Here is a 21,560-nt window from a genome sequence, read left to right on the forward strand (position 1 = left end):
TGAAACCAAAACCAAATGGAACATGTTTAATTATTTATTTGAGGCTAAATTGATTTTATTTATGTTTTATATTAAGTTAAAATAAGTGTTAATTCAGTATTGTTGTAATTGTCATTATTACAAATAAAAACAATCGGCCGATTAATCGGTATCGGCTTTTTTGGTCCTCCAATAATCGGTATCAGCGTTGAAAAATTATAATCGGTCGACCTCTAATAGAGTTATATTGAGTCAAACCCTACTACACCAGACCTCTACACAATGACAGCCCACTACCACCACCATGCTGGACCACAAACCATCACACTACCACCACCATGCTGGACCCCAAACCATCACACTACCACCACCATGCTGGACCCCAAACCATCACACTACCACCACCATGCTGGACCCCAAACCATCACACTACCACCACCATGCTGGTCCCCAAACCATCACACTACCACCACCATGCTGGACCCCAAACCATCACACTACCACCACCATACTGACCCCAAACCATCACACTACCACCACCATGCTGGACCCCAAACCATCACACTACCACCACCATACTGACCCCAAACCATCACACTACCACCACCATGCTGGTCCCCAAACCATCACACTACCACCACCATGCTGACCCCAAACCATCACACTACCACCACCATGCTGGACCACAAACCATCACACTACCTCCACCATGCTGGACCCCAAACCATCACACTACCACCACCATGCTGGACCCCAAACCATCACACTACCACCACCATGCTGGACCCCAAACCATCACACTACCACCACCATGCTGGACCCCAAACCATCACACTACCACCACCATGCTGGACCCCAAACCATCACACTACCACCACCATGCTGGTCCCCAAACCATCACACTACCACCACCATGCTGGACCCCAAACCATCACACTACCACCACCATACTGACCCCAAACCATCACACTACCACCACCATGCTGGACCCCAAACCATCACACTACCACCACCATACTGACCCCAAACCATCACACTACCACCACCATGCTGGTCCCCAAACCATCACACTACCACCACCATGCTGACCCCAAACCATCACACTACCACCACCATGCTGGACCACAAACCATCACACTACCACCACCATGCTGGACCCCAAACCATCACACTACCACCACCATGCTGGACCCCAAACCATCACACTACCACCACCATGCTGGACCCCAAACCATCACACTACCACCACCATGCTGGACCACAAACCATCACATTACCACCACCATGCTGGACCCCAAACCATCACACTACCACCACCATGCTGGACCCCAAACCATCACACTACCACCACCATGCTGGACTCCAAACCATCACACTACCACCACCATGCTGGACCCCAAACCATCACACTACCACCACCATGCTGGACCCCAAACCATCACACTACCACCACCATGCTGGACCCCAAACCATCATACTATCACCACCATGCTGGACCCCAAACCATCACACTACCACCACCATGCTGGACCCCAAACCATCACACTACCACCACCATGCTGGACCCCAAACCATCACACTACCACCACCATGCTGGACTCCAAACCATCACACTACCACCACCATACTGACCCCAAACCATCACACTACCACCACCATGCTGGACCCCAAACCATCACACTACCACCACCATGCTGGACCCCAAACCATCACACTACCACCACCATGCTGGACCCCAAACCATCACACTACCACCACCATGCTGACCCCAAACCATCACACTACCACCACCATGCTGGACCCCAAACCATCACTCTACCAACATCACACTTGACCTTTGATATGAGGTTCTTACTGTGGAGTGTTTGGTTTTAGGCCAGGCATATTGGGACCTATCAGTCCATAGAACATTCTACCAAGAGCAAATTTGAGTCAACGTTTTGGACGAGATGGGTCCCATTATTCCTGGTAAAAACTAAACACAGCATTCCACAGTAACTTTGTTTATGAAATAAATTAAATAAGTATGTAATTGTTGTGTTAGTTGTTCACTCAGGTTCCCTTTATCTAATATTAGGTTTTGGTTGAAGAGCTGATAACATTCAGTATCAAAAATATGCAAAAGTAGTGAAAATTTGAAAGGGGCAAATACTTTTTCACTGCACTGTAGTAAAACCCTTTCTGTGTGTTTCAGGATGAAGAGGAGGTCCCAGGAGTGTCCAGCCGGCCAGACTCTCAGTCTGAGGAGAAGAAGATCATCGATCCCAACAGTGACGAGTTCCCAGAGAAAGTAACCAAGCACATCATCGAGTAGGTCTCCCTTTCATACCCTAACCCTAACCTCTGACCCCTAATCCCTAGCCCATGCACATCATCAAGTAGGTCTCCTTTTTACACCCTAACCTCTGAACTCTAACCCTTAAACCATGCACATCATTGAGTAGGTCTCCCTTTCATACCCTAACCTCTGACCCCTAACCCATGCACATCATCGAGTAGGTCTCCATTTTTACACCCTAACCTCTGAACTCTAACCCTTAAACCATGCACATCATTGAGTAGGTCTCCCTTTCATACCCTAACCCTAATCTCTGACCCTTAACCCAAGCACATCATCGAGTAGGTCTCCCTTTCACACCCTACCCTCTGACCCCTAATCCATGCATATCATCGAGTAGGTCTCCCTTTCACACCCTAACCTCTGACCCCTAACCCATGCACATCATCGAGTAGGTCTCCCTTTCACACCCTAACCTCTGACCCCTAACCCAAGCACATCATCGAGTAGGTCTCCCTTTCACACCCTAACCTCTGACCCCTAACCCAAACACATCATTGAGTAGGTCTCCTTTTCACACCCTCATTTCTAACCTCTAACCCATGCACATCATCGAGTAGGTCTCCTTTTTACACCCTAACCTCTGAACCCTAACCCTTAACCCAAGCACATCATCGAGTAGGTCTCCCATTCACATGCTAACCTCTGACCCCTTACCCAAACACATCATTGAGTAGGTCTCCTTTTCCATCCCTAACCTCTGAACTTTAACCCCTAACCCAAGCACATGATCGAGTAGGTCTCCCATTCACACGTTAACCCCTAACCCAAGCACATCATCAAATAGGTCTCTCTTTCATACCCTAACATCTGACCCCTAACCCATGCACATCATCGAGTAGGTCTCCTTTTTACAACCCAACCACTGAACTCTAACCCCTAAACCAAGCACATCATCGAGTAGGTCTCCTTTTTACACCCCAACCTCTGAACTCTAACCCCTAAACCAAGCACATCATCGAGTAGGTCTCCTTTTTACACCCCAACCTCTGAACTCTAACCCCTAAACCAAGCACATCATCGAGTAGGTCTCCTTTTTACACCCCAACCTCTGAACTCTAACCCCTAAACCAAGCACATCGAGTAGGTCTCCCTAACCCTAACCTCTGACCCCAAATCCCTAACCCATACACATCATTGAGTAGGTCTCCCTTTCATAACCTAACCTCTGACCCCTAACCCATGCACATCATCGAGTAGGTCTCCCTTTCAAACCCTAACATCTGAACCCTAACCCGTAACCTAAGCACATTATCGAGTATGTCTCCTTTTCAAACCCTAGCCTCTGACCCCTAACCTAAGCACATTATCGAGTAGGTCTCTCCTTCAACTCTAACCTTTGAACCCTAACCCCTAATCCATACATATAATCAAGTAGGTCTTCCTTCACACCAGGGTTTCCGAAGTCCAAAAAAAGCCGATAGCGATTAATCGGACGATTTTCTATATATATTTGTAATAATGACAATTACTACCATACTGAATGAACTTTTATTTTAACTTAATGTAATACATAAATAAAATCTATTTATTCTCAAATAAATATTGAAACATGCTCAATTTGGTTTAAATTATGCAAAAACAAAGTGTTGGAGAAGAAAGTAAAAGTGCAATATGTGCCATGTGAAAAAGCTAACGTTTCAGTTCCTTGCTCAGAACATGAGAACATATGAAAGCTGGTGGTTCCTTTTTAACATGAGTCTTCAATATTCCCAGGTAAGAGGTTTTAGTATGTAGTTATTATAGAAATTATAGGACTATTTCCCTCTATACCATTTGTTTTTCATATACATTTGACTATTGGATGTTCTTATAGGCACTTTAGTATTGCCAGTGTAACAGTATAGCTTCCGTCCCTCTCCTCGCCCCTACCTGTTGACCCGCGCTAACTAGCTAGCCATTTCACTTCGGTTACACCAGTCTAATCTCGGGAGTTGATAGGCTTGAAGTCATAAACAGCGCAATGCTTGAAGCACAGCGAAGAGCTGCTGGCAAATGCAAGAAAGTGCTGTCTTCACTGATATTTTCAACCTCTCCCTGATCCCATATGTAATAAGGCCAGCATCCCTGAGTTGCCTCTTCACTGTTGACATTGAGACTGGTGTTTTGTGGGTACTATTTAATGAAGCTGCCAGTTGAGGACTTGTGAAGCGTCTGTTTCTCAAACTAGACACGAATGTACTTGTGCTCAGTTGTGCACCGGGGCCTCCCACTTCTCTTTCTATTCTGGTTAGGGCCAGTTTGCGCTGTTCTGTGAAGGGAATAGTACACAGCGTTGTACGAGATCTTCAGTTTCTTGGCAATTTATTGCATGTAATAGCCTTCATTTCTCAGAACAAGAATAGACTGACGAATTTCAGAAGAAAGTTCTTTGTTTCTGCCCATGTTGAGCCTGAAATCGAACCCACAAATGCTGATGCTCCAGATACTCGACTAGTCTAAAGAAGGACAGTTTTATTGCTTCTTTAATCAGAACAACAGTTTTCAGCTGTGCTAACATAATTGCAAAAGTGTTTTCTAATGATCAATTAGTCTTTTAAAATGATCAACTTGGATTAGCTAACACAACGTGCCAGTAGAACACAGGAGTGATAAAAAAATCAGCCGTTTGCTGCTACAATAGTCACTTACAACATTAACAATGTCTACACTGTATTTCTGATCACTTTGATGTTATTTTAATGGACAAAAAGGTGCTTTTCTTTAAAAAACAAGGACATTTCTAAGTGACCCCAAACACGGTAGTGTACATACTTTGACTTAGACTTAAAGCATTGTGCAACCTCATGGGTAAGCTATAGGCATTGTCTTTCAGCTGAAAGAAAGTGAATTTCCGCTCTTTTGGGCGTTAAAAATAGGTCATTAACATATGTTTTATACATCTTAGGTCTGCAAAGCAGGATGTTGATGATGAGTACACGGTGCCAGAGACTGAACTGACCATCTTCCAGCAGTCCTACTACGGTGTGGCTCACGCCATCATTGAGAGGGTCGACAAACAGTCTTCGCTGCTCATCAACGGCATGCTCAAACACTACCAGGTAAACCTAGCTCAAACACTACCAGGTAAACCTAGCTCAAACACTAACAGGTAAACCTACCTCAAACACTACCAGATAAACCTAACTCAAACACTACCAGGTAAACCTAGCTCAAACACTACCAGGTAAACCTAGCTCAAACACTAACAGGTAAACCTAGCTCAAACACTACCAGGTAAACCTAGCTCAAACACTACCAGGTAAACCTAGCTCAAACACTACCAGGTAAACCTAGCTCAAACACTACCAGGTAAACCTAGCTCAAACACTACCAGGTAAACCTTCCTCAAACAATACCAGGTAAACCTAGCTCAAACACTACCAGGTAAACCTAGCTCAAACACTACCAGGTAAACCTAACTCAAACACTACCAGGTAAACCTAGCTCAAACACTACCAGGTAAACCTAGCTGAAATACTACCAGGTAAACCTAGCTCAAACACTACCAGGTAAACCTAGCTCAAACACTACCAGGTAAACCTAACTCAAACACTACCAGGTAAACCTAGCTCAAACACTACCAGGTAAACCTAACTCAAACACTACCAGGTAAACCTAGCTCAAACACTACCAGGTAAACCTAGCTGAAATACTAACAGGTAAACCTAGCTCAAACACTACCAGGTAAACCTAGCTCAAACACTACCAGGTAAACCTAGCTCAAACACTACCAGGTAAACCTAGCTCAAACACTACCAGGTAAACCTTCCTCAAACAATACCAGGTAAACCTAGCTCAAACACTACCAGGTAAACCTAGCTCAAACACTACCAGGTAAACCTAGCTCAAACACTACCAGGTAAACCTAGCTGAAATACTACCAGGTAAACCTAGCTCAAACACTACCAGGTAAACCTAGCTCAAACACTACCAGGTAAACCTAGCTCAAACACTACCAGGTAAACCTAGCTCAAACACTACCAGGTAAACCTACCTCAAACAATACCAGGTAAACCTAACAGGTGCATGGTCTGGAGTGGAGGGTGTCTCTGTTAACCTCTTCTTCTCTCTGTGTTTTAGGTTGAGGGTGTCTCTGTTAACCTCTTCTTCTCTCTATGTTTTAGGTGCAGGGTCTGGAGTGGAGGGTGTCTCTGTTAACCTCTTCTTCTCTCTATGTTTTAGGTGCAGGGTCTGGAGTGGAGGGTGTCTCTGTTAACCTCTTCTTCTCTCTGGGTTGCAGGGTCTGGAGTGGAGGGTGTCTCTGTTAACCTCTTCTTCTCTCTGGGTTACAGGTGCAGGGTCTGGAGTGGTAGGTGTCTCTGTTAACCTCTTCTTCTCTCTGTGTTTTAGGTGGAGGGTGTCTGTTAACCTCTTCTTCTCTCTGGGTTACAGGTGCAGGGTCTGGAGTGGAGGGTGTCTCTGTTAACCTCTTCTTCTCTATGTTTTAGGTGCAGGGTCTGGAGTGGAGGGTGTCTCTGTTAACTTCTTCTTCTCTCTATGTTTTAGGTGCAGGGTCTAGAGTGGAGGGTGTCTCTGTTAACCTCTTCTTCTCTCTATATTGTAGGTGCAGGGTCTGGAGTGGAGGGTGTCTCTGTTAACTTCTTCTCTCTATGTTTCAGGTGCAGGGTCTGGAGTGGAGGGTGTCTCTGTTAACCTCTTCCTCTCTATGTTTTAGGTACAGGGTCTGGAGTGGAGGGTGTCTCTGTTAACCTCTTCTTCTCTCTATATTGTAGGTGCAGGGTCTGGAGTGGAGAGTGTCTCTGTTAACTTCTTCTCTCTATGTTTCAGGTGCAGGGTCTGGAGTGGAGGGTGTCTCTGTTAACTTCTTCTTCTCTCTATGTTTTAGGTGCAGGGTCTGGAGTGGAGGGTGTCTCTGTTAACCTCTTCTTCTCTCTATGTTTTAGGTGCAGGGTCTGGAGTGGAGGGTGTCTCTGTTAACCTCTTCCTCTCTATGTTTTAGGTACAGGGTCTGGAGTGGAGGGTGTCTTTGTTAACCTCTTCTTCTCTCTATGTTTTAGGTGCAGGGTCTGGAGTGGAGGGTGTCTCTGTTAACCTCTTCTCTCTATATTGTAGGTGCAGGGTCTGGAGTGGAGGGTGTCTCTGTTAACTTCTTCTTCTCTCTATGTTTTAGGTACAGGGTCTGGAGTGGAGGGTGTCTCTGTTAACCTCTTCCTCTCTATGTTTTAGGTACAGGGTCTGGAGTGGAGGGTGTCTCTGTTAACCTCTTCTTCACTCTATGTTTTAGGTGCAGGGTCTGGAGTGGAGGGTGTCTCTGTTAACTTCTTCTCTCTATGTTTCAGGTGCAGGGTCTGGAGTGGAGGGTGTCTCTGTTAACCTCTTCCTCTCTATGTTTTAGGTACAGGGTCTGGAGTGGAGGGTGTCTCTGTTAACCTCTTCTTCTCTCTATGTTTTAGGTGTAGGGTCTGGAGTGGAGGGTGTCTCTGTTAACCTCTTCCTCTCTATGTTTTAGGTGCAGGGTCTGGAGTGGAGGGTGTCTCTGTTAACCTCTTCCTCTCTATGTTTTAGGTACAGGGTCTGGAGTGGAGGGTGTCTCTGTTAACCTCTTCCTCTCTATGTTTTAGGTACAGGGTCTGGAGTGGAGGGTGTCTCTGTTAACTTCTTCTTCTCTCTATGTTTTAGGTACAGGGTCTGGAGTGGAGGGTGTCTCTGTTAACCTCTTCTTCTCTCTATGTTTTAGGTGCAGGGTCTGGAGTGGAGGGTGTCTCTGTTAACCTCTTCTTCTCTCTATGTTTTAGGTGCAGGGTCTGGAGTGGAGGGTGTCTCTGTTAACCTCTTCCTCTCTATGTTTTAGGTGCAGGGTCTGGAGTGGAGGGTGTCTCTGTTAACCTCTTCTTCTCTCTATGTTTTAGGTGCAGGGTCTGGAGTGGAGGGTGTCTCTGTTAACCTCTTCTTCTCTCTGGGTTACAGGTGCAGGGTCTGGAGTGGAGGGTGTCTCTGTTAACCTCTTCTTCTCTCTGGGTTACAGGTGCAGGGTCTGGAGTGGTAGGTGTCTCTGTTAACCTCTTCTTCTCTCTGTGTTTTAGGTTGAGGGTGTCTCTGTTAACTTCTTCTTCTCTCTATGTTTTAGGTGCAGGGTCTGGAGTGGAGGGTGTCTCTGTTAACCTCTTCTTCTTTCTATGTTTTAGGTGCAGGGTCTGGAGTGGAGGGTGTCTTTGTTAACCTCTTCTTCTCTCTATGTTTTAGGTGCAGGGTCTGGAGTGGAGGGTGTCTCTGTTAACCTCTTCTTCTCTCTGTGTTTTAGGTTGAGGGTGTCTCTGTTAACCTCTTCTTCTTTCTATGTTTTAGGTGCAGGGTCTGGAGTGGAGGGTGTCTCTGTTAACCTCTTCCTCTCTATGTTTTAGGTGCAGGGTCTGGAGTGGAGGGTGTCTCTGTTAACCTCTTCTTATCTCTATGTTTTAGGTGCAGGGTCTGGAGTGGAGGGTGTCTCTGTTAACCTCTTCTTCTCTCTATGTTTCAGGTGCAGGGTCTGGAGTGGAGGGTGTCTCTGTTAACCTCTTCTTCTCTCTATGTTTCAGGTGCAGGGTCTGGAGTGGAAGGTGTCTCTGTTAACTTCTTCTTCTCTCTATGTTTTAGGTGCAGGGTCTGGAGTGGATGGTGTCTCTGTACAACAATAATCTGAATGGTATCCTGGCTGATGAGATGGGGCTGGGCAAGACCATCCAGACCATCGCCCTCATTACATACCTCATGGAACACAAGAGACTCAACGGACCCTACCTCATCATCGTTCCACTATCGTATGTTTCCTCCTTATTATAACCCTGCACACTAACCCCTGACCCTACCTCACCATCATTCCACCATCGTATGTTTCCTCCTTATTATAACCCTGCCCACTAACCCCTGACCCTACCTCACCATCATTCCACCATCGTATGTTTCCTCCTTATTATAACCCTGCCCACTAACCCCTGACCCTACCTCACCATCATTCCACCATCGTATGTTTCCTCCTTATTATAACCCTGCACACTAAGCCCTGACCCTACCTCACCATCATTCCACCATCGTATGTTTCCTCCTTATTATAACCCTGCCCACTAACCCCTGACCCTACCTCACCATCATTCCACTATCGTATGTTTCCTCCTTATTATAACTCTACCCACTAACCCCTGACCCTACCTCACCATCATTCCACCATCGTATGTTTCCTCCTTATTATAACCCTGCCCACTAACCCCTGACCCTACCTCACCATCATTCCACTATCGTATGTTTCCTCCTTATTATAACTCTGCCCACTAACCCCTGACCCTACCTCACCATCATTCCACCATCGTATGTTACCTCCCGGCTTCTTTCATGAGTCTCAGCTAAAGAAGAACATTGCTTTTATATTACAAACAGTTTTATCATCAGTCTGTTTACTGAAACTAGTCATGGCTCTTAAAGGCCCAGTGCATTCAAAAATGTGATTTTTCTGTGTTTTATATATTTTTCCACACTGAAGTTGGAATAATACTGTGAAATTGTGAAAATGATGCTAGTTCTGTTTTAGTGTTAGGTAATTTTTTGTGTTTGATGGCTCCATCCCTCAACCCACCAGCAGAGCAGACCACGTTAGCTGTGTCTTTTGTCTTGTTGTTTATTAGGATCCCCATTAGCTGTTGCAGTACCTACTCTTCCTGGGGTCCACACAAAGCATGAAGCATGACATAATACAGAACATTAATAGACAAGAAGAGCTCAAGGAAAGAACTACTTAAATGTAAAACAATAAGAATATAACTAAAAGGTTCTGTACTGACTCAATACATAGAAAGAAAACACAAAGGCCTATTAAAACAGAAATACCTGAAATATGGCCTCCTATTACATATTTTTTATTTATTTATTTCACCTTTATTTAACCAGGTAGGCAAGTTGAGAACAAGTTCTCATTTACAATTGCGACCTGGCCAAGATAAAGCAAAGCAGTTCGACACATACAACGACACAGAGTTACACATGGAGTAAAACAAACATACAGTCAATAATACAGTATAAACAAGTCTGTATACGATGTGAGCAAATGAGGTGAGATAAGGGAGGTAAAGGCAAAAAGGCCATGGTGGCAAAGTAAATACAATATAGCAAGTAAAACACTGGAATGGCAGATTTGCAATGGGAGAATGTGCAAAGTAGAAATAAAAATAATGGGGTGCAAAGGAGCAAAATAAATAAATAAATTAAATACAGTAGGGAAAGAGGTAGTTGTTTGGGCTAAATTATAGGTGGGCTATGTACAGGTGCAGTAATCTGTGAGCTGCTCTGACAGTTGGTGCTTAAAGCTAGTGAGGGAGATAAGTGTTTCAAGTTTCAGAGATTTTTGTAGTTCGTTCCAGTCATTGGCAGCAGAGAACTGGAAGGAGAGGCGGCCAAAGAAATAATTGGTTTTGGGGGTGACTAGAGAGATATACCTGCTGGAGCGTGTGCTACAGGTGGGAGATGCAATGGTGACCAGCGAGCTGAGATAAGGGGGGACTTTACCTAGCAGGGTCTTGTAGATGACATGGAGCCAGTGGGTTTGGCGACGAGTATGAAGCGAGGGCCAGCCAACGAGAGCGTACAGGTCGCAATGGTGGGTAGTATATGAGGCTTTTGTGACAAAACGGATTGCACTGTGATAGACTGCATCCAATTTGTTGAGTAGGGTATTGGAGCCTATTTTGTAAATGACATCGCCAAAGTCGAGGATTGGTAGGATGGTCAGTTTTACAAGGGTATGTTTGGCAGCATGAGTGAAGGATGCTTTGTTGCGAAATAGGAAGCCAATTCTAGATTTAACTTTGGATTGGAGATGTTTGATATGGGTCTGGAAGGAGAGTTTACAGTCTAATCAGACACCTAAGTATTTGTAGTTGTCCACGTATTCTAAGTCAGAGCCGTCCAGAGTAGTAATGTTGGACAGGCGGGTAGGTACAGGTAGCGATCGGTTGAAGAGTGTAACAGATGTGAAACGGCTAGCTTAGTTAGCGTGGGCGCTAATTAGCGTTTCAATCAGTGACGTCACTTGCTCTGAGACCTTGAAGTAGTAGTTCCCCTTGCTCTGCAAGGGCCGCGGCTTTTGTGGAGCGATGGGTAACGATGCTTCGAGGGTGACTGTTGATGTGTGCAGAAGGTCCCTAGTTCGCGCCCGGGTATGGGCGAGGGGACGGTTTAAATTTGTACTGTTACATTGATGCTGTTGACCCGGATTACTGGTTGCTGCGGAAAAAGGAGGAAGGTCAAAAGGGGGGTGAGTGTAACGGATGTGAAACGGCTAGCTTAGTTAGCGTGGGCGCTAAATAGCGTTTCAATCAGTGACGTCACTTGCTCTGAGACCTTGAAGTAGTAGTTCCCCTTGCTCTGCAAGGGCCGCGGCTTTTGTGGAGCGATGGGTAACGATGCTTCGAGGGTGACTGTTGATGTGTGCAGAAGGTCCCTGGTTCGCGCCCGGGTATGGGCGAGGGGGCGGTCTAAATTTGTACTGTTACAAGAGCATGCATTTAGTTTTACTTGTATTTAAGAGCAATTGGAGGCCACGGAAGGAGAGTTGTATGGCATTGACGCTTGCCTGGAGGGTTGTTAACACAGTGTCCAAAGAAGGGCCAGAAGTATACAGAATGGTGTCGTCTGCGTAGACGTGGATCAGAGACTCACCAGCAGCAAGAGCGACCTCATTGATGTATACAGAGAAGAGAGTCGGTCCAAGAATTGAACCCTGTGGCACCCCCATAGAGACTGCCAGAGGTCCGGACAGCAGACCCTCCGATTTGACACACTGAACTCTATCAGAGAAGTAGTTGGTGAACCAGGCGAGGCAATCATTTGAGAAACCAAGGCTGTCGAGTCTGCCGATGAGGATGTGGTGATTGACAGAGTCAAAAGCCTTGGCCAGATCAATGAATACGGCTGCACAGTAATGTTTCTTATCGATGGCGGTTAAGATATCATTTAGGACCTTGAGCGTGGCTGAGGTGCACCCATGACCAGCTTTGCATAGCGGAGAAGGTATGGTGAGATTCGAAATGGTCGGTAATCTGTTTGTTGACTTGGCTTTCGAAGACCTTAGAAATGCATGGTAGGATAGATATAGGTCTGTAGCAGTTTGGGTCAAGAGTGTCACCCCCTTTGAAGAGGGGGATGACCGCAGCTGCTTTCCAATCTTTGGGAATCTCAGACGACACGAAAGAGAGGTTGAACAGGCTAGTAATAGGGGTGGCAACAATTTTGGCAGATAATTTTAGAAAGAAAGGGTCCAGATTGTCTAGCCCGGCTGATTTGTAGGGGTCCAGATTTTGCAGCTCATTCAGAACATCAGCTGAGCAGATTTGGGAGAAGGAGAAATGGGGAAGGCTTGGGCGAGTTGTTGTGGGGGGTGCAGTGCTGTTGACCGGGGTATGAGTAGCCAGGTGGAAAGCATGGCCAGCCGTAGAAAAATGCTTATTGAAATTCTCAATTATGGTGGATTTATCAGTGGTGACAGTGTTTCCTATCTTCAGTGCAGTGGGCAGCTGGGAGGAGGTGTTCTTATTCTTCATGGACTTTACAGTGTCCCAGAACTTTTTTGAGTTAGTGTTGCAGGAAGCACATTTCTGCTTGAAAAAGCTAGCCTTGGCTTTTCTAACTGCCTGTGTATAATGGTTTCTAGCTTCCCTGAACAGCTGCATATCACGGGGGCTGTTCGATGCTAATGCAGAACGCCATAGGATGTTTTTGTGTTGGTTAAGGGCAGTCAGGTCTGGGGAGAACCAAGGGCTATATCTGTTCCTGGTTCTAAATTTCTTGAATGGGGCATGTTTATTTAAGATGGTTAGGAAGGCATTTTAAAAGAATATCCAGGCATCCTCTACTGACGGGATGAGATCAATATCCTTCCAGGATACCCCGGCCAGGTCGATTAGAAAGGCCTGCTCGCTGAAGTGTTTCAGGGAGCGTTTTACAGTGATGAGTGGAGGTCGTTTGACCGCTGACCCATTACGGATGCAGGCAATGAGGCAGTGATCGCTGAGATCTTGGTTGAAAACAGCAGAGGTGTATTTAGAGGGCAAGTTGGTTAGGATGATATCTATGAGGGTGCCCGTGTTTAAGGCTTTGGGGAGGTACCTGGTAGGTTCATTGATAATTTGTGTGAGGTTGAGGGCATCAAGTTTAGATTGTAGGATTGCTGGGGTGTTAAGCATGTTCCAGTTTAGGTCGCCTAGCAGCACAAGCTCTGAAGATAGATGGGGGGCAATCAGTTCACATATGGTGTCCAGAGCACAGCTGGGGGCAGAGGGTGGTCTATAGCAGGCGGCAACGGTGAGAGACTTGTTTTTAGAGAGGTGGATTTTTAAAAGTAGAAGTTCAAATTGTTTGGGTACAGACCTGGATAGTAGGACAGAACTCTGTAGGCTATCTTTGCAGTAGATTGCAACACCGCCCCCTTTGGCAGTTCTATCTTGTCTGAAAATGTTGTAGTTTGGAATTAAAATGTCTGAATTTTTGGTGGTCTTCCTAAGCCAGGATTCAGACACAGCTAGAACATCCGGGTTGGCAGAGTGTGCTAAAGCAGTGAATAGAACAAACTTAGGGAGGAGGCTTCTAATGTTAACATGCATGAAACCAAGGCTATTACGGTTACAGAAGTCATCAAAAGAGAGCGCCTGGGGAATAGGAGTGGAGCTAGGCACTGCAGGGCCTGGATTCACCTCTACATCGCCAGAGGAACAGAGTAGGAGTAGAATAAGGGTGCGGCTAAAAGCAATAAGAATTGGTCGTTTAGAACGTCTGGAACAGAGAGTAAAAGGAGGTTTCTGGGGGCGATAAAATAGCATCAAGGTATAATGTACAGACAAAGGTATGGTAGGATGTGAATACAGTGGAGGTAAACCTAGGTATTGAGTGATGAAGAGAGAGATATTGTCTCTAGAAACATCATTGAAACCAGGAGATGTCATTGCATGTGTGGGTTGTGGAACTAATAGGTTGGATAAGGTATAATGAGCAGGACTAGAGGCTCTACAGTGAAATAAGCCAATAAACACTAACCAGAACAGCAATGGACAAGGCATATTGACATTAAGGAGAGGCATGCTCAGTCGAGTGATCAAAAGGGTCCAGTGAGTGGAGAGGTTGGTTGGGGGTCACGGCGATTTAGACAGCTAAATCGGTAGCAAGCTAGCATAGGAGCAAGCTAGCATAGAATGGAGGTCTGTTATTAGCCAACTCTTGCGATCCGTCAGTAGATTAGTGGGTTTCCGTGTGGTAGAGGGGATTAATCCAAATCACACAACAACAACAAAAATAAAAACAATAGATATAGTTATAGAGGCCCAAGAAGAAAAATAAATAAATAAATAAAAATAAAATAAAAATTGTCCGATTGTCTATTCAGATAGCAGCCGATAAGATAGCCAACGGCTAGCAGGCCGCAGATGGGCGCCCAGGCAACGTTGCGCCGGAGGAGCCAGCCGGACAATTCCCTCGGGTAGACAACGTCGGCAGTCCAACTGTGAAGGCCCGGTGGGGCTCCGCGTAGGCAGCAAAACGGGTCCGGATAGGTGACTGCAGCCCAGGAGTGATTGATGGAACTCTTCAGCTGGCTAGCTCCGGAACAATTGATGTTAGCTCCGGAATCGACGAAAGCCGATAGTCACACGGATAGCAGCTAGCTAGCTGTGAGATCCAGGAATGGATGTCCAGAGCCAGCGGCCGAAATCCGGTATGTTCCGTTCCGAGCCGCGCTGCGCTGCACCGCGCCGTACAAAACTGGCGATAGATTCTCGAGCCAAAGGACAGCCGATGACCACAAACCGTGGTTAGCTGAGTACTAACGATTAGCCAGTAAATAAGCTAACTAGCTTCTGAACCAGCTTCAGAGTAGCTTCTAGAGTAGCTTCTGGACCTGCTTCTGGCTAGCTCCCGGCTAGCTTCTGGCTAATTTCTGGCTAGCCTCTCGGAGGATTACAGATCTGAGGTAAATAATACTTTTTTATATAAATATAAATTGGTGAAGCGGATTGCAGGAGAGTGTTCTGAAGATGAGTTTTTGGAAAATTAAAAATGTATGTGAAAAAAAAGTTCACGACAGGACGAGGACAAAAATACGTCTGAACTGCTATGCCATCTTGGGACATATGACACATATATATAATGTAAACTCTAATTTCAAATTAAACCAAATATTTTGCACTGAAACGACACTGTTTCAATCTAATTTTCAGCCAATTTACAAGCAAATACTTTATAAATGAATTGTTACAAATCAGCTAGTCAACTAGCCTACTATTATTAGCCCTAGTAGCCTGCTAACGTTACGTTGACACTGCATGAGTCAGCCAGTTGCGATCAACACCTAGCTTGCAGCTACATTGAAGTACACCAACATTTTGGAAATACCGAATGCCATCTAACCAGTTATCAAGTAATGGTACCAGTATATGCAGTTATCTTAGCCAGCAAGCCAGCCAACAACCACAGACGGGTTAGTTAAGAGAGCGGAGACTTACTGATTGAAGGCTGAGTTAGCTACCAAAGAAGAGCCAAAGAAGAGACAAAGAGAAACCTTCAGAGGGACAGTCAGATAGCTAATCCAATAACCATAGTGAGGTAATTCCACATTGAATTTAACTGGTTTATCTCCATCACTGCGGACACTCTGTGTACAGGTATGTCAGTAGGAAATATAGGTTGCAGGTCTTCACATTCAGTTATACTCAGTCATCTAAGTCCTCTAGGGTGAAATGAGCACTGCATACAGTAGACATGTGCATGGTTCCCATTCTCCAATCCGCTGGCTTCAACCTGACAAACCGTTTTTAGGCCACAAATGAGTCGTAACCCCATCCTTGTGGGTATTACTACACTAGCTACAAACAACGGAAAACTACTACAACATGGCACAATAACAGATAGTGCACGAAATCTAATATTAAGGAAGTCTTGAGGTTTTGCTCGCCTGAGGTAGAGTATCTAATGATAAGATGTAGACCACACTATTTTCCAAGAAAGACTTAATCAATATTTTTCTAGCTGTCTATTTACCACCACAAACCGATGCTGGCACTAAGACGGCACTCAACCAGCTGTATAAGGCCATAAGCAAACAAGAAAATGCTCATCTAGAGGCGGCGCTCCTTGTGGCCGGGGACTTTAATGCAGGGAAACTTAAATCCGTTTTACCTGATTTCTACTAGCATGTTAAATGTGCAACCAGAGGAAAAATAACTCGAGACCACCTTTACTACACACACAGATACGTACAAAGCTCTCCCTTGCCCTCCATTTGGCAAATCTGACCATAACTCTTATCTTACTGATTCCTGCTTACAAGCAAAAACTAAAGCAGGAAGTAGTGTCCAACAAGCTTTCTCTGCCGTTAACCTTGTTCTGAACACCTCCAAAACAAATGTCATGTGGTTCGGTAAGAAGAATGCCCCTCTCGCCACAGGTGTGATTACTACCTCTGAGGGTTTAGAGCTTGAGGTTGTCACCTCATACATGGTATGCTAGATGCTACAAAATCAAATCAAATCAAACTTTATTTGTCACATGCGCCGAATACATCAATTGTAGACCGCCGAATACATCAATTGTAGACCTTACCGTGAAATGCTTACTTACAAGCCCTTAACCAACAGTGCAGTTCAAGAAGAGTTAAGAAAATATTTATAAATAAACACATTTTTTGTTATTTTTTTAAATAAATAATAAATAAAGAGGCTATATACAGGGGATACTGGTACCGAGTCAATGTGCGGCGGTACAGGTTAGAGTTAATTTGTAAATGTAGGTAGGGATGAAGTGTCTGCATAGATAACAAAAAGCAAGTAGCAGCAGTGTACAGAACAAATGGGGGGGTTAATGTAATAGTCCGGTGGCCATTTGATTTATTGTCCAGCAGTCTAATGGCTTGGGGGTAGAAGCTGTTAACCTCTCTTGGGTAGGGGGCAGTATTCTCATGTAAAACAACAGAACTAGTAGAGAGTAGATGAGTCAGTCCGCAGCACCGTTGGATTCCCCTCATGTAAAACAACAGAACTAGTAGAGAGTAGACGAGTCAGTCCGCAGCACCGTTGGATTCCCCTCATGTAAAACAACAGAACTAGTAGAGAGTAGACGAGTCAGTCCGCAGCACCGTTGGATTCCCCTCATGTAAAACAACAGAACTAGTAGAGAGTAGACGAGTCAGTCCGCAGCACCGTTGGATTCCCCTCATGTAAAACAACAGAACTAGTAGAGAGTAGACGAGTCAGTCCGCAGCACCGTTGGATTCCCCTCATGTAAAACAACAGAACTAGTAGAGAGTAGACGAGTCAGTCCGCAGCACCGTTGGATTCCCCTCATGTAAAACAACAGAACTAGTAGAGAGTAGACGAGTCAGTCCGCAGCACCGTTGGATTCCCCTCATGTAAAACAACAGAACTAGTAGAGAGTAGACGAGTCAGTCCGCAGCACCGTTGGATTCCCCTCATGTAAAACAACAGAACTAGTAGAGAGTAGACGAGTCAGTCCGCAGCACCGTTGGATTCCCCTCATGTAAAACAACAGAACTAGTAGAGAGTAGACGAGTCAGTCCGCAGCACCGTTGGATTCCCCTCATGTAAAACAACAGAACTAGTAGAGAGTAGACGAGTCAGTCCGCAGCACCGTTTGATTCCCCTCATGTAAAACAACAGAACTAGTAGAGAGTAGACGAGTCAGTCCGCAGCACCGTTGGATTCCCCTCATGTAAAACAACAGAACTAGTAGAGAGTAGACGAGTCAGTCCGCAGCACCGTTGGATTCCCCTCATGTAAAACAACAGAACTAGTAGAGAGTAGACGAGTCAGTCCGCAGCACCGTTGGATTCCCCTCATGTAAAACAACAGAACTAGTAGAGAGTAGACGAGTCAGTCCGCAGCACCGTTGGATTCCCCTCATGTAAAACAACAGAACTAGTAGAGAGTAGACGAGTCAGTCCGCAGCACCGTTGGATTCCCCTCATGTAAAACAACAGAACTAGTAGAGAGTAGACGAGTCAGTCCGCAGCACCGTTGGATTCCCCTCATGTAAAACAACAGAACTAGTAGAGCGTAGACGAGTCAGTCCGCAGCACCGTTTGATTCCCCTCATGTAAAACAACAGAACTAGTAGAGAGTAGACGAGTCAGTCCGCAGCACCGTTGGATTCCCCTCATGTAAAACAACAGAACTAGTAGAGAGTAGACGAGTCAGTCCGCAGCACCGTTGGATTCCCCTCATGTAAAACAACAGAACTAGTAGAGCGTAGACGAGTCAGTCCGCAGCACCGTTGGATTCCCCTCATGTAAAACAACAGAACTAGTAGAGAGTAGACGAGTCAGTCCGCAGCACCGTTGGATTCCCCTCATGTAAAACAACAGAACTAGTAGAGAGTAGACGAGTCAGTCCGCAGCACCGTTGGATTCCCCTCATGTAAAACAACAGAACTAGTAGAGAGTAGACGAGTCAGTCCGCAGCACCGTTGGATTCCCCTCATGTAAAACAACAGAACTAGTAGAGAGTAGACGAGTCAGTCCGCAGCACCGTTGGATTCCCCTCATGTAAAACAACAGAACTAGTAGAGAGTAGACGAGTCAGTCCGCAGCACCGTTGGATTCCCCTCATGTAAAACAACAGAACTAGTAGAGCGTAGACGAGTCAGTCCGCAGCACCGTTTGATTCCCCTCATGTAAAACAACAGAACTAGTAGAGAGTAGACGAGTCAGTCCGCAGCACCGTTGGATTCCCCTCATGTAAAACAACAGAACTAGTAGAGAGTAGATGAGTCAGTCCGCAGCACCGTTGGATTCCCCTCATGTAAAACAACAGAACTAGTAGAGAGTAGACGAGTCAGTCCGCAGCACCGTTGGATTCCCCTCATGTAAAACAACAGAACTAGTAGAGAGTAGACGAGTCAGTCCGCAGCACCGTTGGATTCCCCTCATGTAAAACAACAGAACTAGTAGAGAGTAGACGAGTCAGTCCGCAGCACCGTTAGTCATTTCTTAAACAGTGTCCCTGGGGGGATTTTCAAACTTTCAGTAAACAATGTAAAAGTGGATTACACACTGCAGTACTGTCTATGGATGTTATGCTTTCTGTCACCTCTGTTTAGGCAATGTCCTGTTTCTTCAGTTCACTGTGGTGTTCTGTGAGGAGAATGTTGATTATGTAGATTAGTGTGATGTGTTTCTTCAATCTTTAAGTTTATAACATCCCAGGCTAAGTTGTTCCTACATTTCAGAGTGTCTCTGATCTCTCTGTCCTCCAGGACTCTTTCCAACTGGGTCTATGAGCTGGATAAATGGTCTCCGTCCGTTGTGAAGATTTCCTACAAGGTGAGAGTCATAATTTTCCTTTTCATCAGTCCTTTCTTCTTCCCCTCCACGGGTAGCATACTCTGGGTGCATCCCAAGAATATCTCCTTTCACCTGAAGTGTGCACTCGTTCATTAGCCTATGTCTTCTGTCTGTCTGACTCTCCTGTGTTATAGGGGACCCCTGCTATGAGACGAGGCCTGGTGGCTCAGCTCCGCAGCGGGAAGTTCAATGTCCTCCTCACCACCTACGAGTACATAATTAAGGACAAACAGATCCTGGCCAAGGTATCCATTCCTTCTCTCCCTCACACCCCTCCTTCCTTCACTTTCCTCTCTCCCTCCCCCTAAGGTAGGACAGAAATACTCTCCTCCTCCCTAACCCTCTACATGTGACTCTACTGCAGGGTCAGGTCCTCCTCCTCCTCCCTAACCCTCTACATGTGACTCTACAGCAGGGTCAGGTCCTCCTACTCCCTAACCCTTTACATGTGACTCTACAGCAGGGTCAGGTCCTCCTCCTCCTCCCTAACCCTCTACATGTTACTCTACAGCAGGGTCAGGTCCTCCTCCTCCTCCCTAACCCTCTACATGTTACTCTACAGCAGGGTCAGGTCCTCCTCCTCCTCCCTAACCCTTTACATGTGACTCTACAGCAGGGTCAGGTCCTCCCCCTCCTCCTCCCTAACCCTCTACATGTTACTCTACAGCAGGGTCAGGTCCTCCTCCTCCTCCCTAACCCTTTACATGTGACTCTACAGCAGGGTCAGGTCCTCCCCCTCCTCCTCCCTAACCCTCTACATGTGACTCTACAGCAGGGTCAGGTCCTCCTCCCTAACCCTCTACATGTGACTCTACAGCAGGGTCAGGTCCTCCTCCTCCTCCCTAACCCTCTACATGTGACTCTACAGCAGGGTCAGGTCCTCCTCCTCCTCCTCCCTAACCCTCTACATGTGACTCTACATCAGGGTCAGGTCCTCCTCCTCCTCCTCCCTAACCCTCTACATGTGACTCTACAGCAGGGTCAGGTCCTCCTCCTCCCTAACCCTCTACATGTGACTACAGCAGGGTCAGGTCCTCCTTCTCCTCCCTAACCCTCTACATGTGACTCTACAGCAGGGTCAGGTCCTCCTCCTCCTCCCTAACCCTCTACATGTGACTCTACAGCAGGGTCAGGTCCTCCCCCTCCTCCTCCCTAACCCTCTACATGTGACTACAGCAGGGTCAGGTCCTCCTTCTCCTCCCTAACCCTCTACATGTGACTCTACAGCAGGGTCAGGTCCTCCTCCTCCTCCCTAACCCTCTACATGTGACTCTACAGCAGGGTCAGGTCCTCCCCCTCCTCCTCCCTAACCCTCTACATGTGACTCTACAGCAGGGTCAGGTCCTCCTCCTCCTCCCTTACCCTCTACATGTGACTCTACAGCACGGTCAGGTCCTCCTCCTCCTCCCTAACCCTCTACATGTGACTCTACAGCAGGGTCAGGTCCTCCTCCCTAACCCTCTACATGTGACTCTACACCAGGGTCAGGTCCTCCTCCTCCTCCCTAACCCTCTACATGTGACTCTACAGCAGGGTCAGGTCCTCCTCCTCCTCCTCCCTAACCCTCTACATGTGACTCTACATCAGGGTCAGGTCCTCCTCCTCCTCCTCCCTAACCCTCTACATGTGACTCTACAGCAGGGTCAGGTCCTCCTCCTCCCTAACCCTCTACATGTGACTACAGCAGGGTCAGGTCCTCCTTCTCCTCCCTAACCCTCTACATGTGACTCTACAGCAGGGTCAGGTCCTCCTCCTCCTCCCTAACCCTCTACATGTGACTCTACAGCAGGGTCAGGTCCTCCCCCTCCTCCTCCCTAACCCTCTACATGTGACTACAGCAGGGTCAGGTCCTCCTTCTCCTCCCTAACCCTCTACATGTGACTCTACAGCAGGGTCAGGTCCTCCTCCTCCTCCCTAACCCTCTACATGTGACTC

At 46.3% G+C, this 21,560-nt stretch overlaps 1 protein-coding gene across 17 annotated transcripts in view; it reads left to right on the forward strand.

Moving 5' to 3' along the window:
• smarca2 (SWI/SNF related BAF chromatin remodeling complex subunit ATPase 2) overlaps positions 1-21,560 on the forward strand; it is a 168,129-nt gene that overhangs the window by 38,463 nt on the left and 108,106 nt on the right. For all 17 annotated transcript variants that reach the window (XM_090191295.1, XM_090191298.1, XM_090191300.1 and 14 more), the window contains 5 exons: positions 2,174-2,289; positions 5,205-5,358; positions 8,894-9,057; positions 19,538-19,604; positions 19,760-19,870. In XM_090191295.1, coding sequence (XP_090047421.1) covers positions 2,174-2,289; positions 5,205-5,358; positions 8,894-9,057; positions 19,538-19,604; positions 19,760-19,870 — 612 coding nt within the window. The remainder of the gene's footprint in view (positions 1-2,173; positions 2,290-5,204; positions 5,359-8,893; positions 9,058-19,537; positions 19,605-19,759; positions 19,871-21,560) is intronic.

Source organism: Oncorhynchus mykiss, chromosome 11, assembly GCF_057628025.1.
Source record: "Oncorhynchus mykiss isolate SJ-2025 chromosome 11, ASM5762802v1, whole genome shotgun sequence".
NCBI classification, from domain to species: domain Eukaryota; kingdom Metazoa; phylum Chordata; class Actinopteri; order Salmoniformes; family Salmonidae; genus Oncorhynchus; species Oncorhynchus mykiss.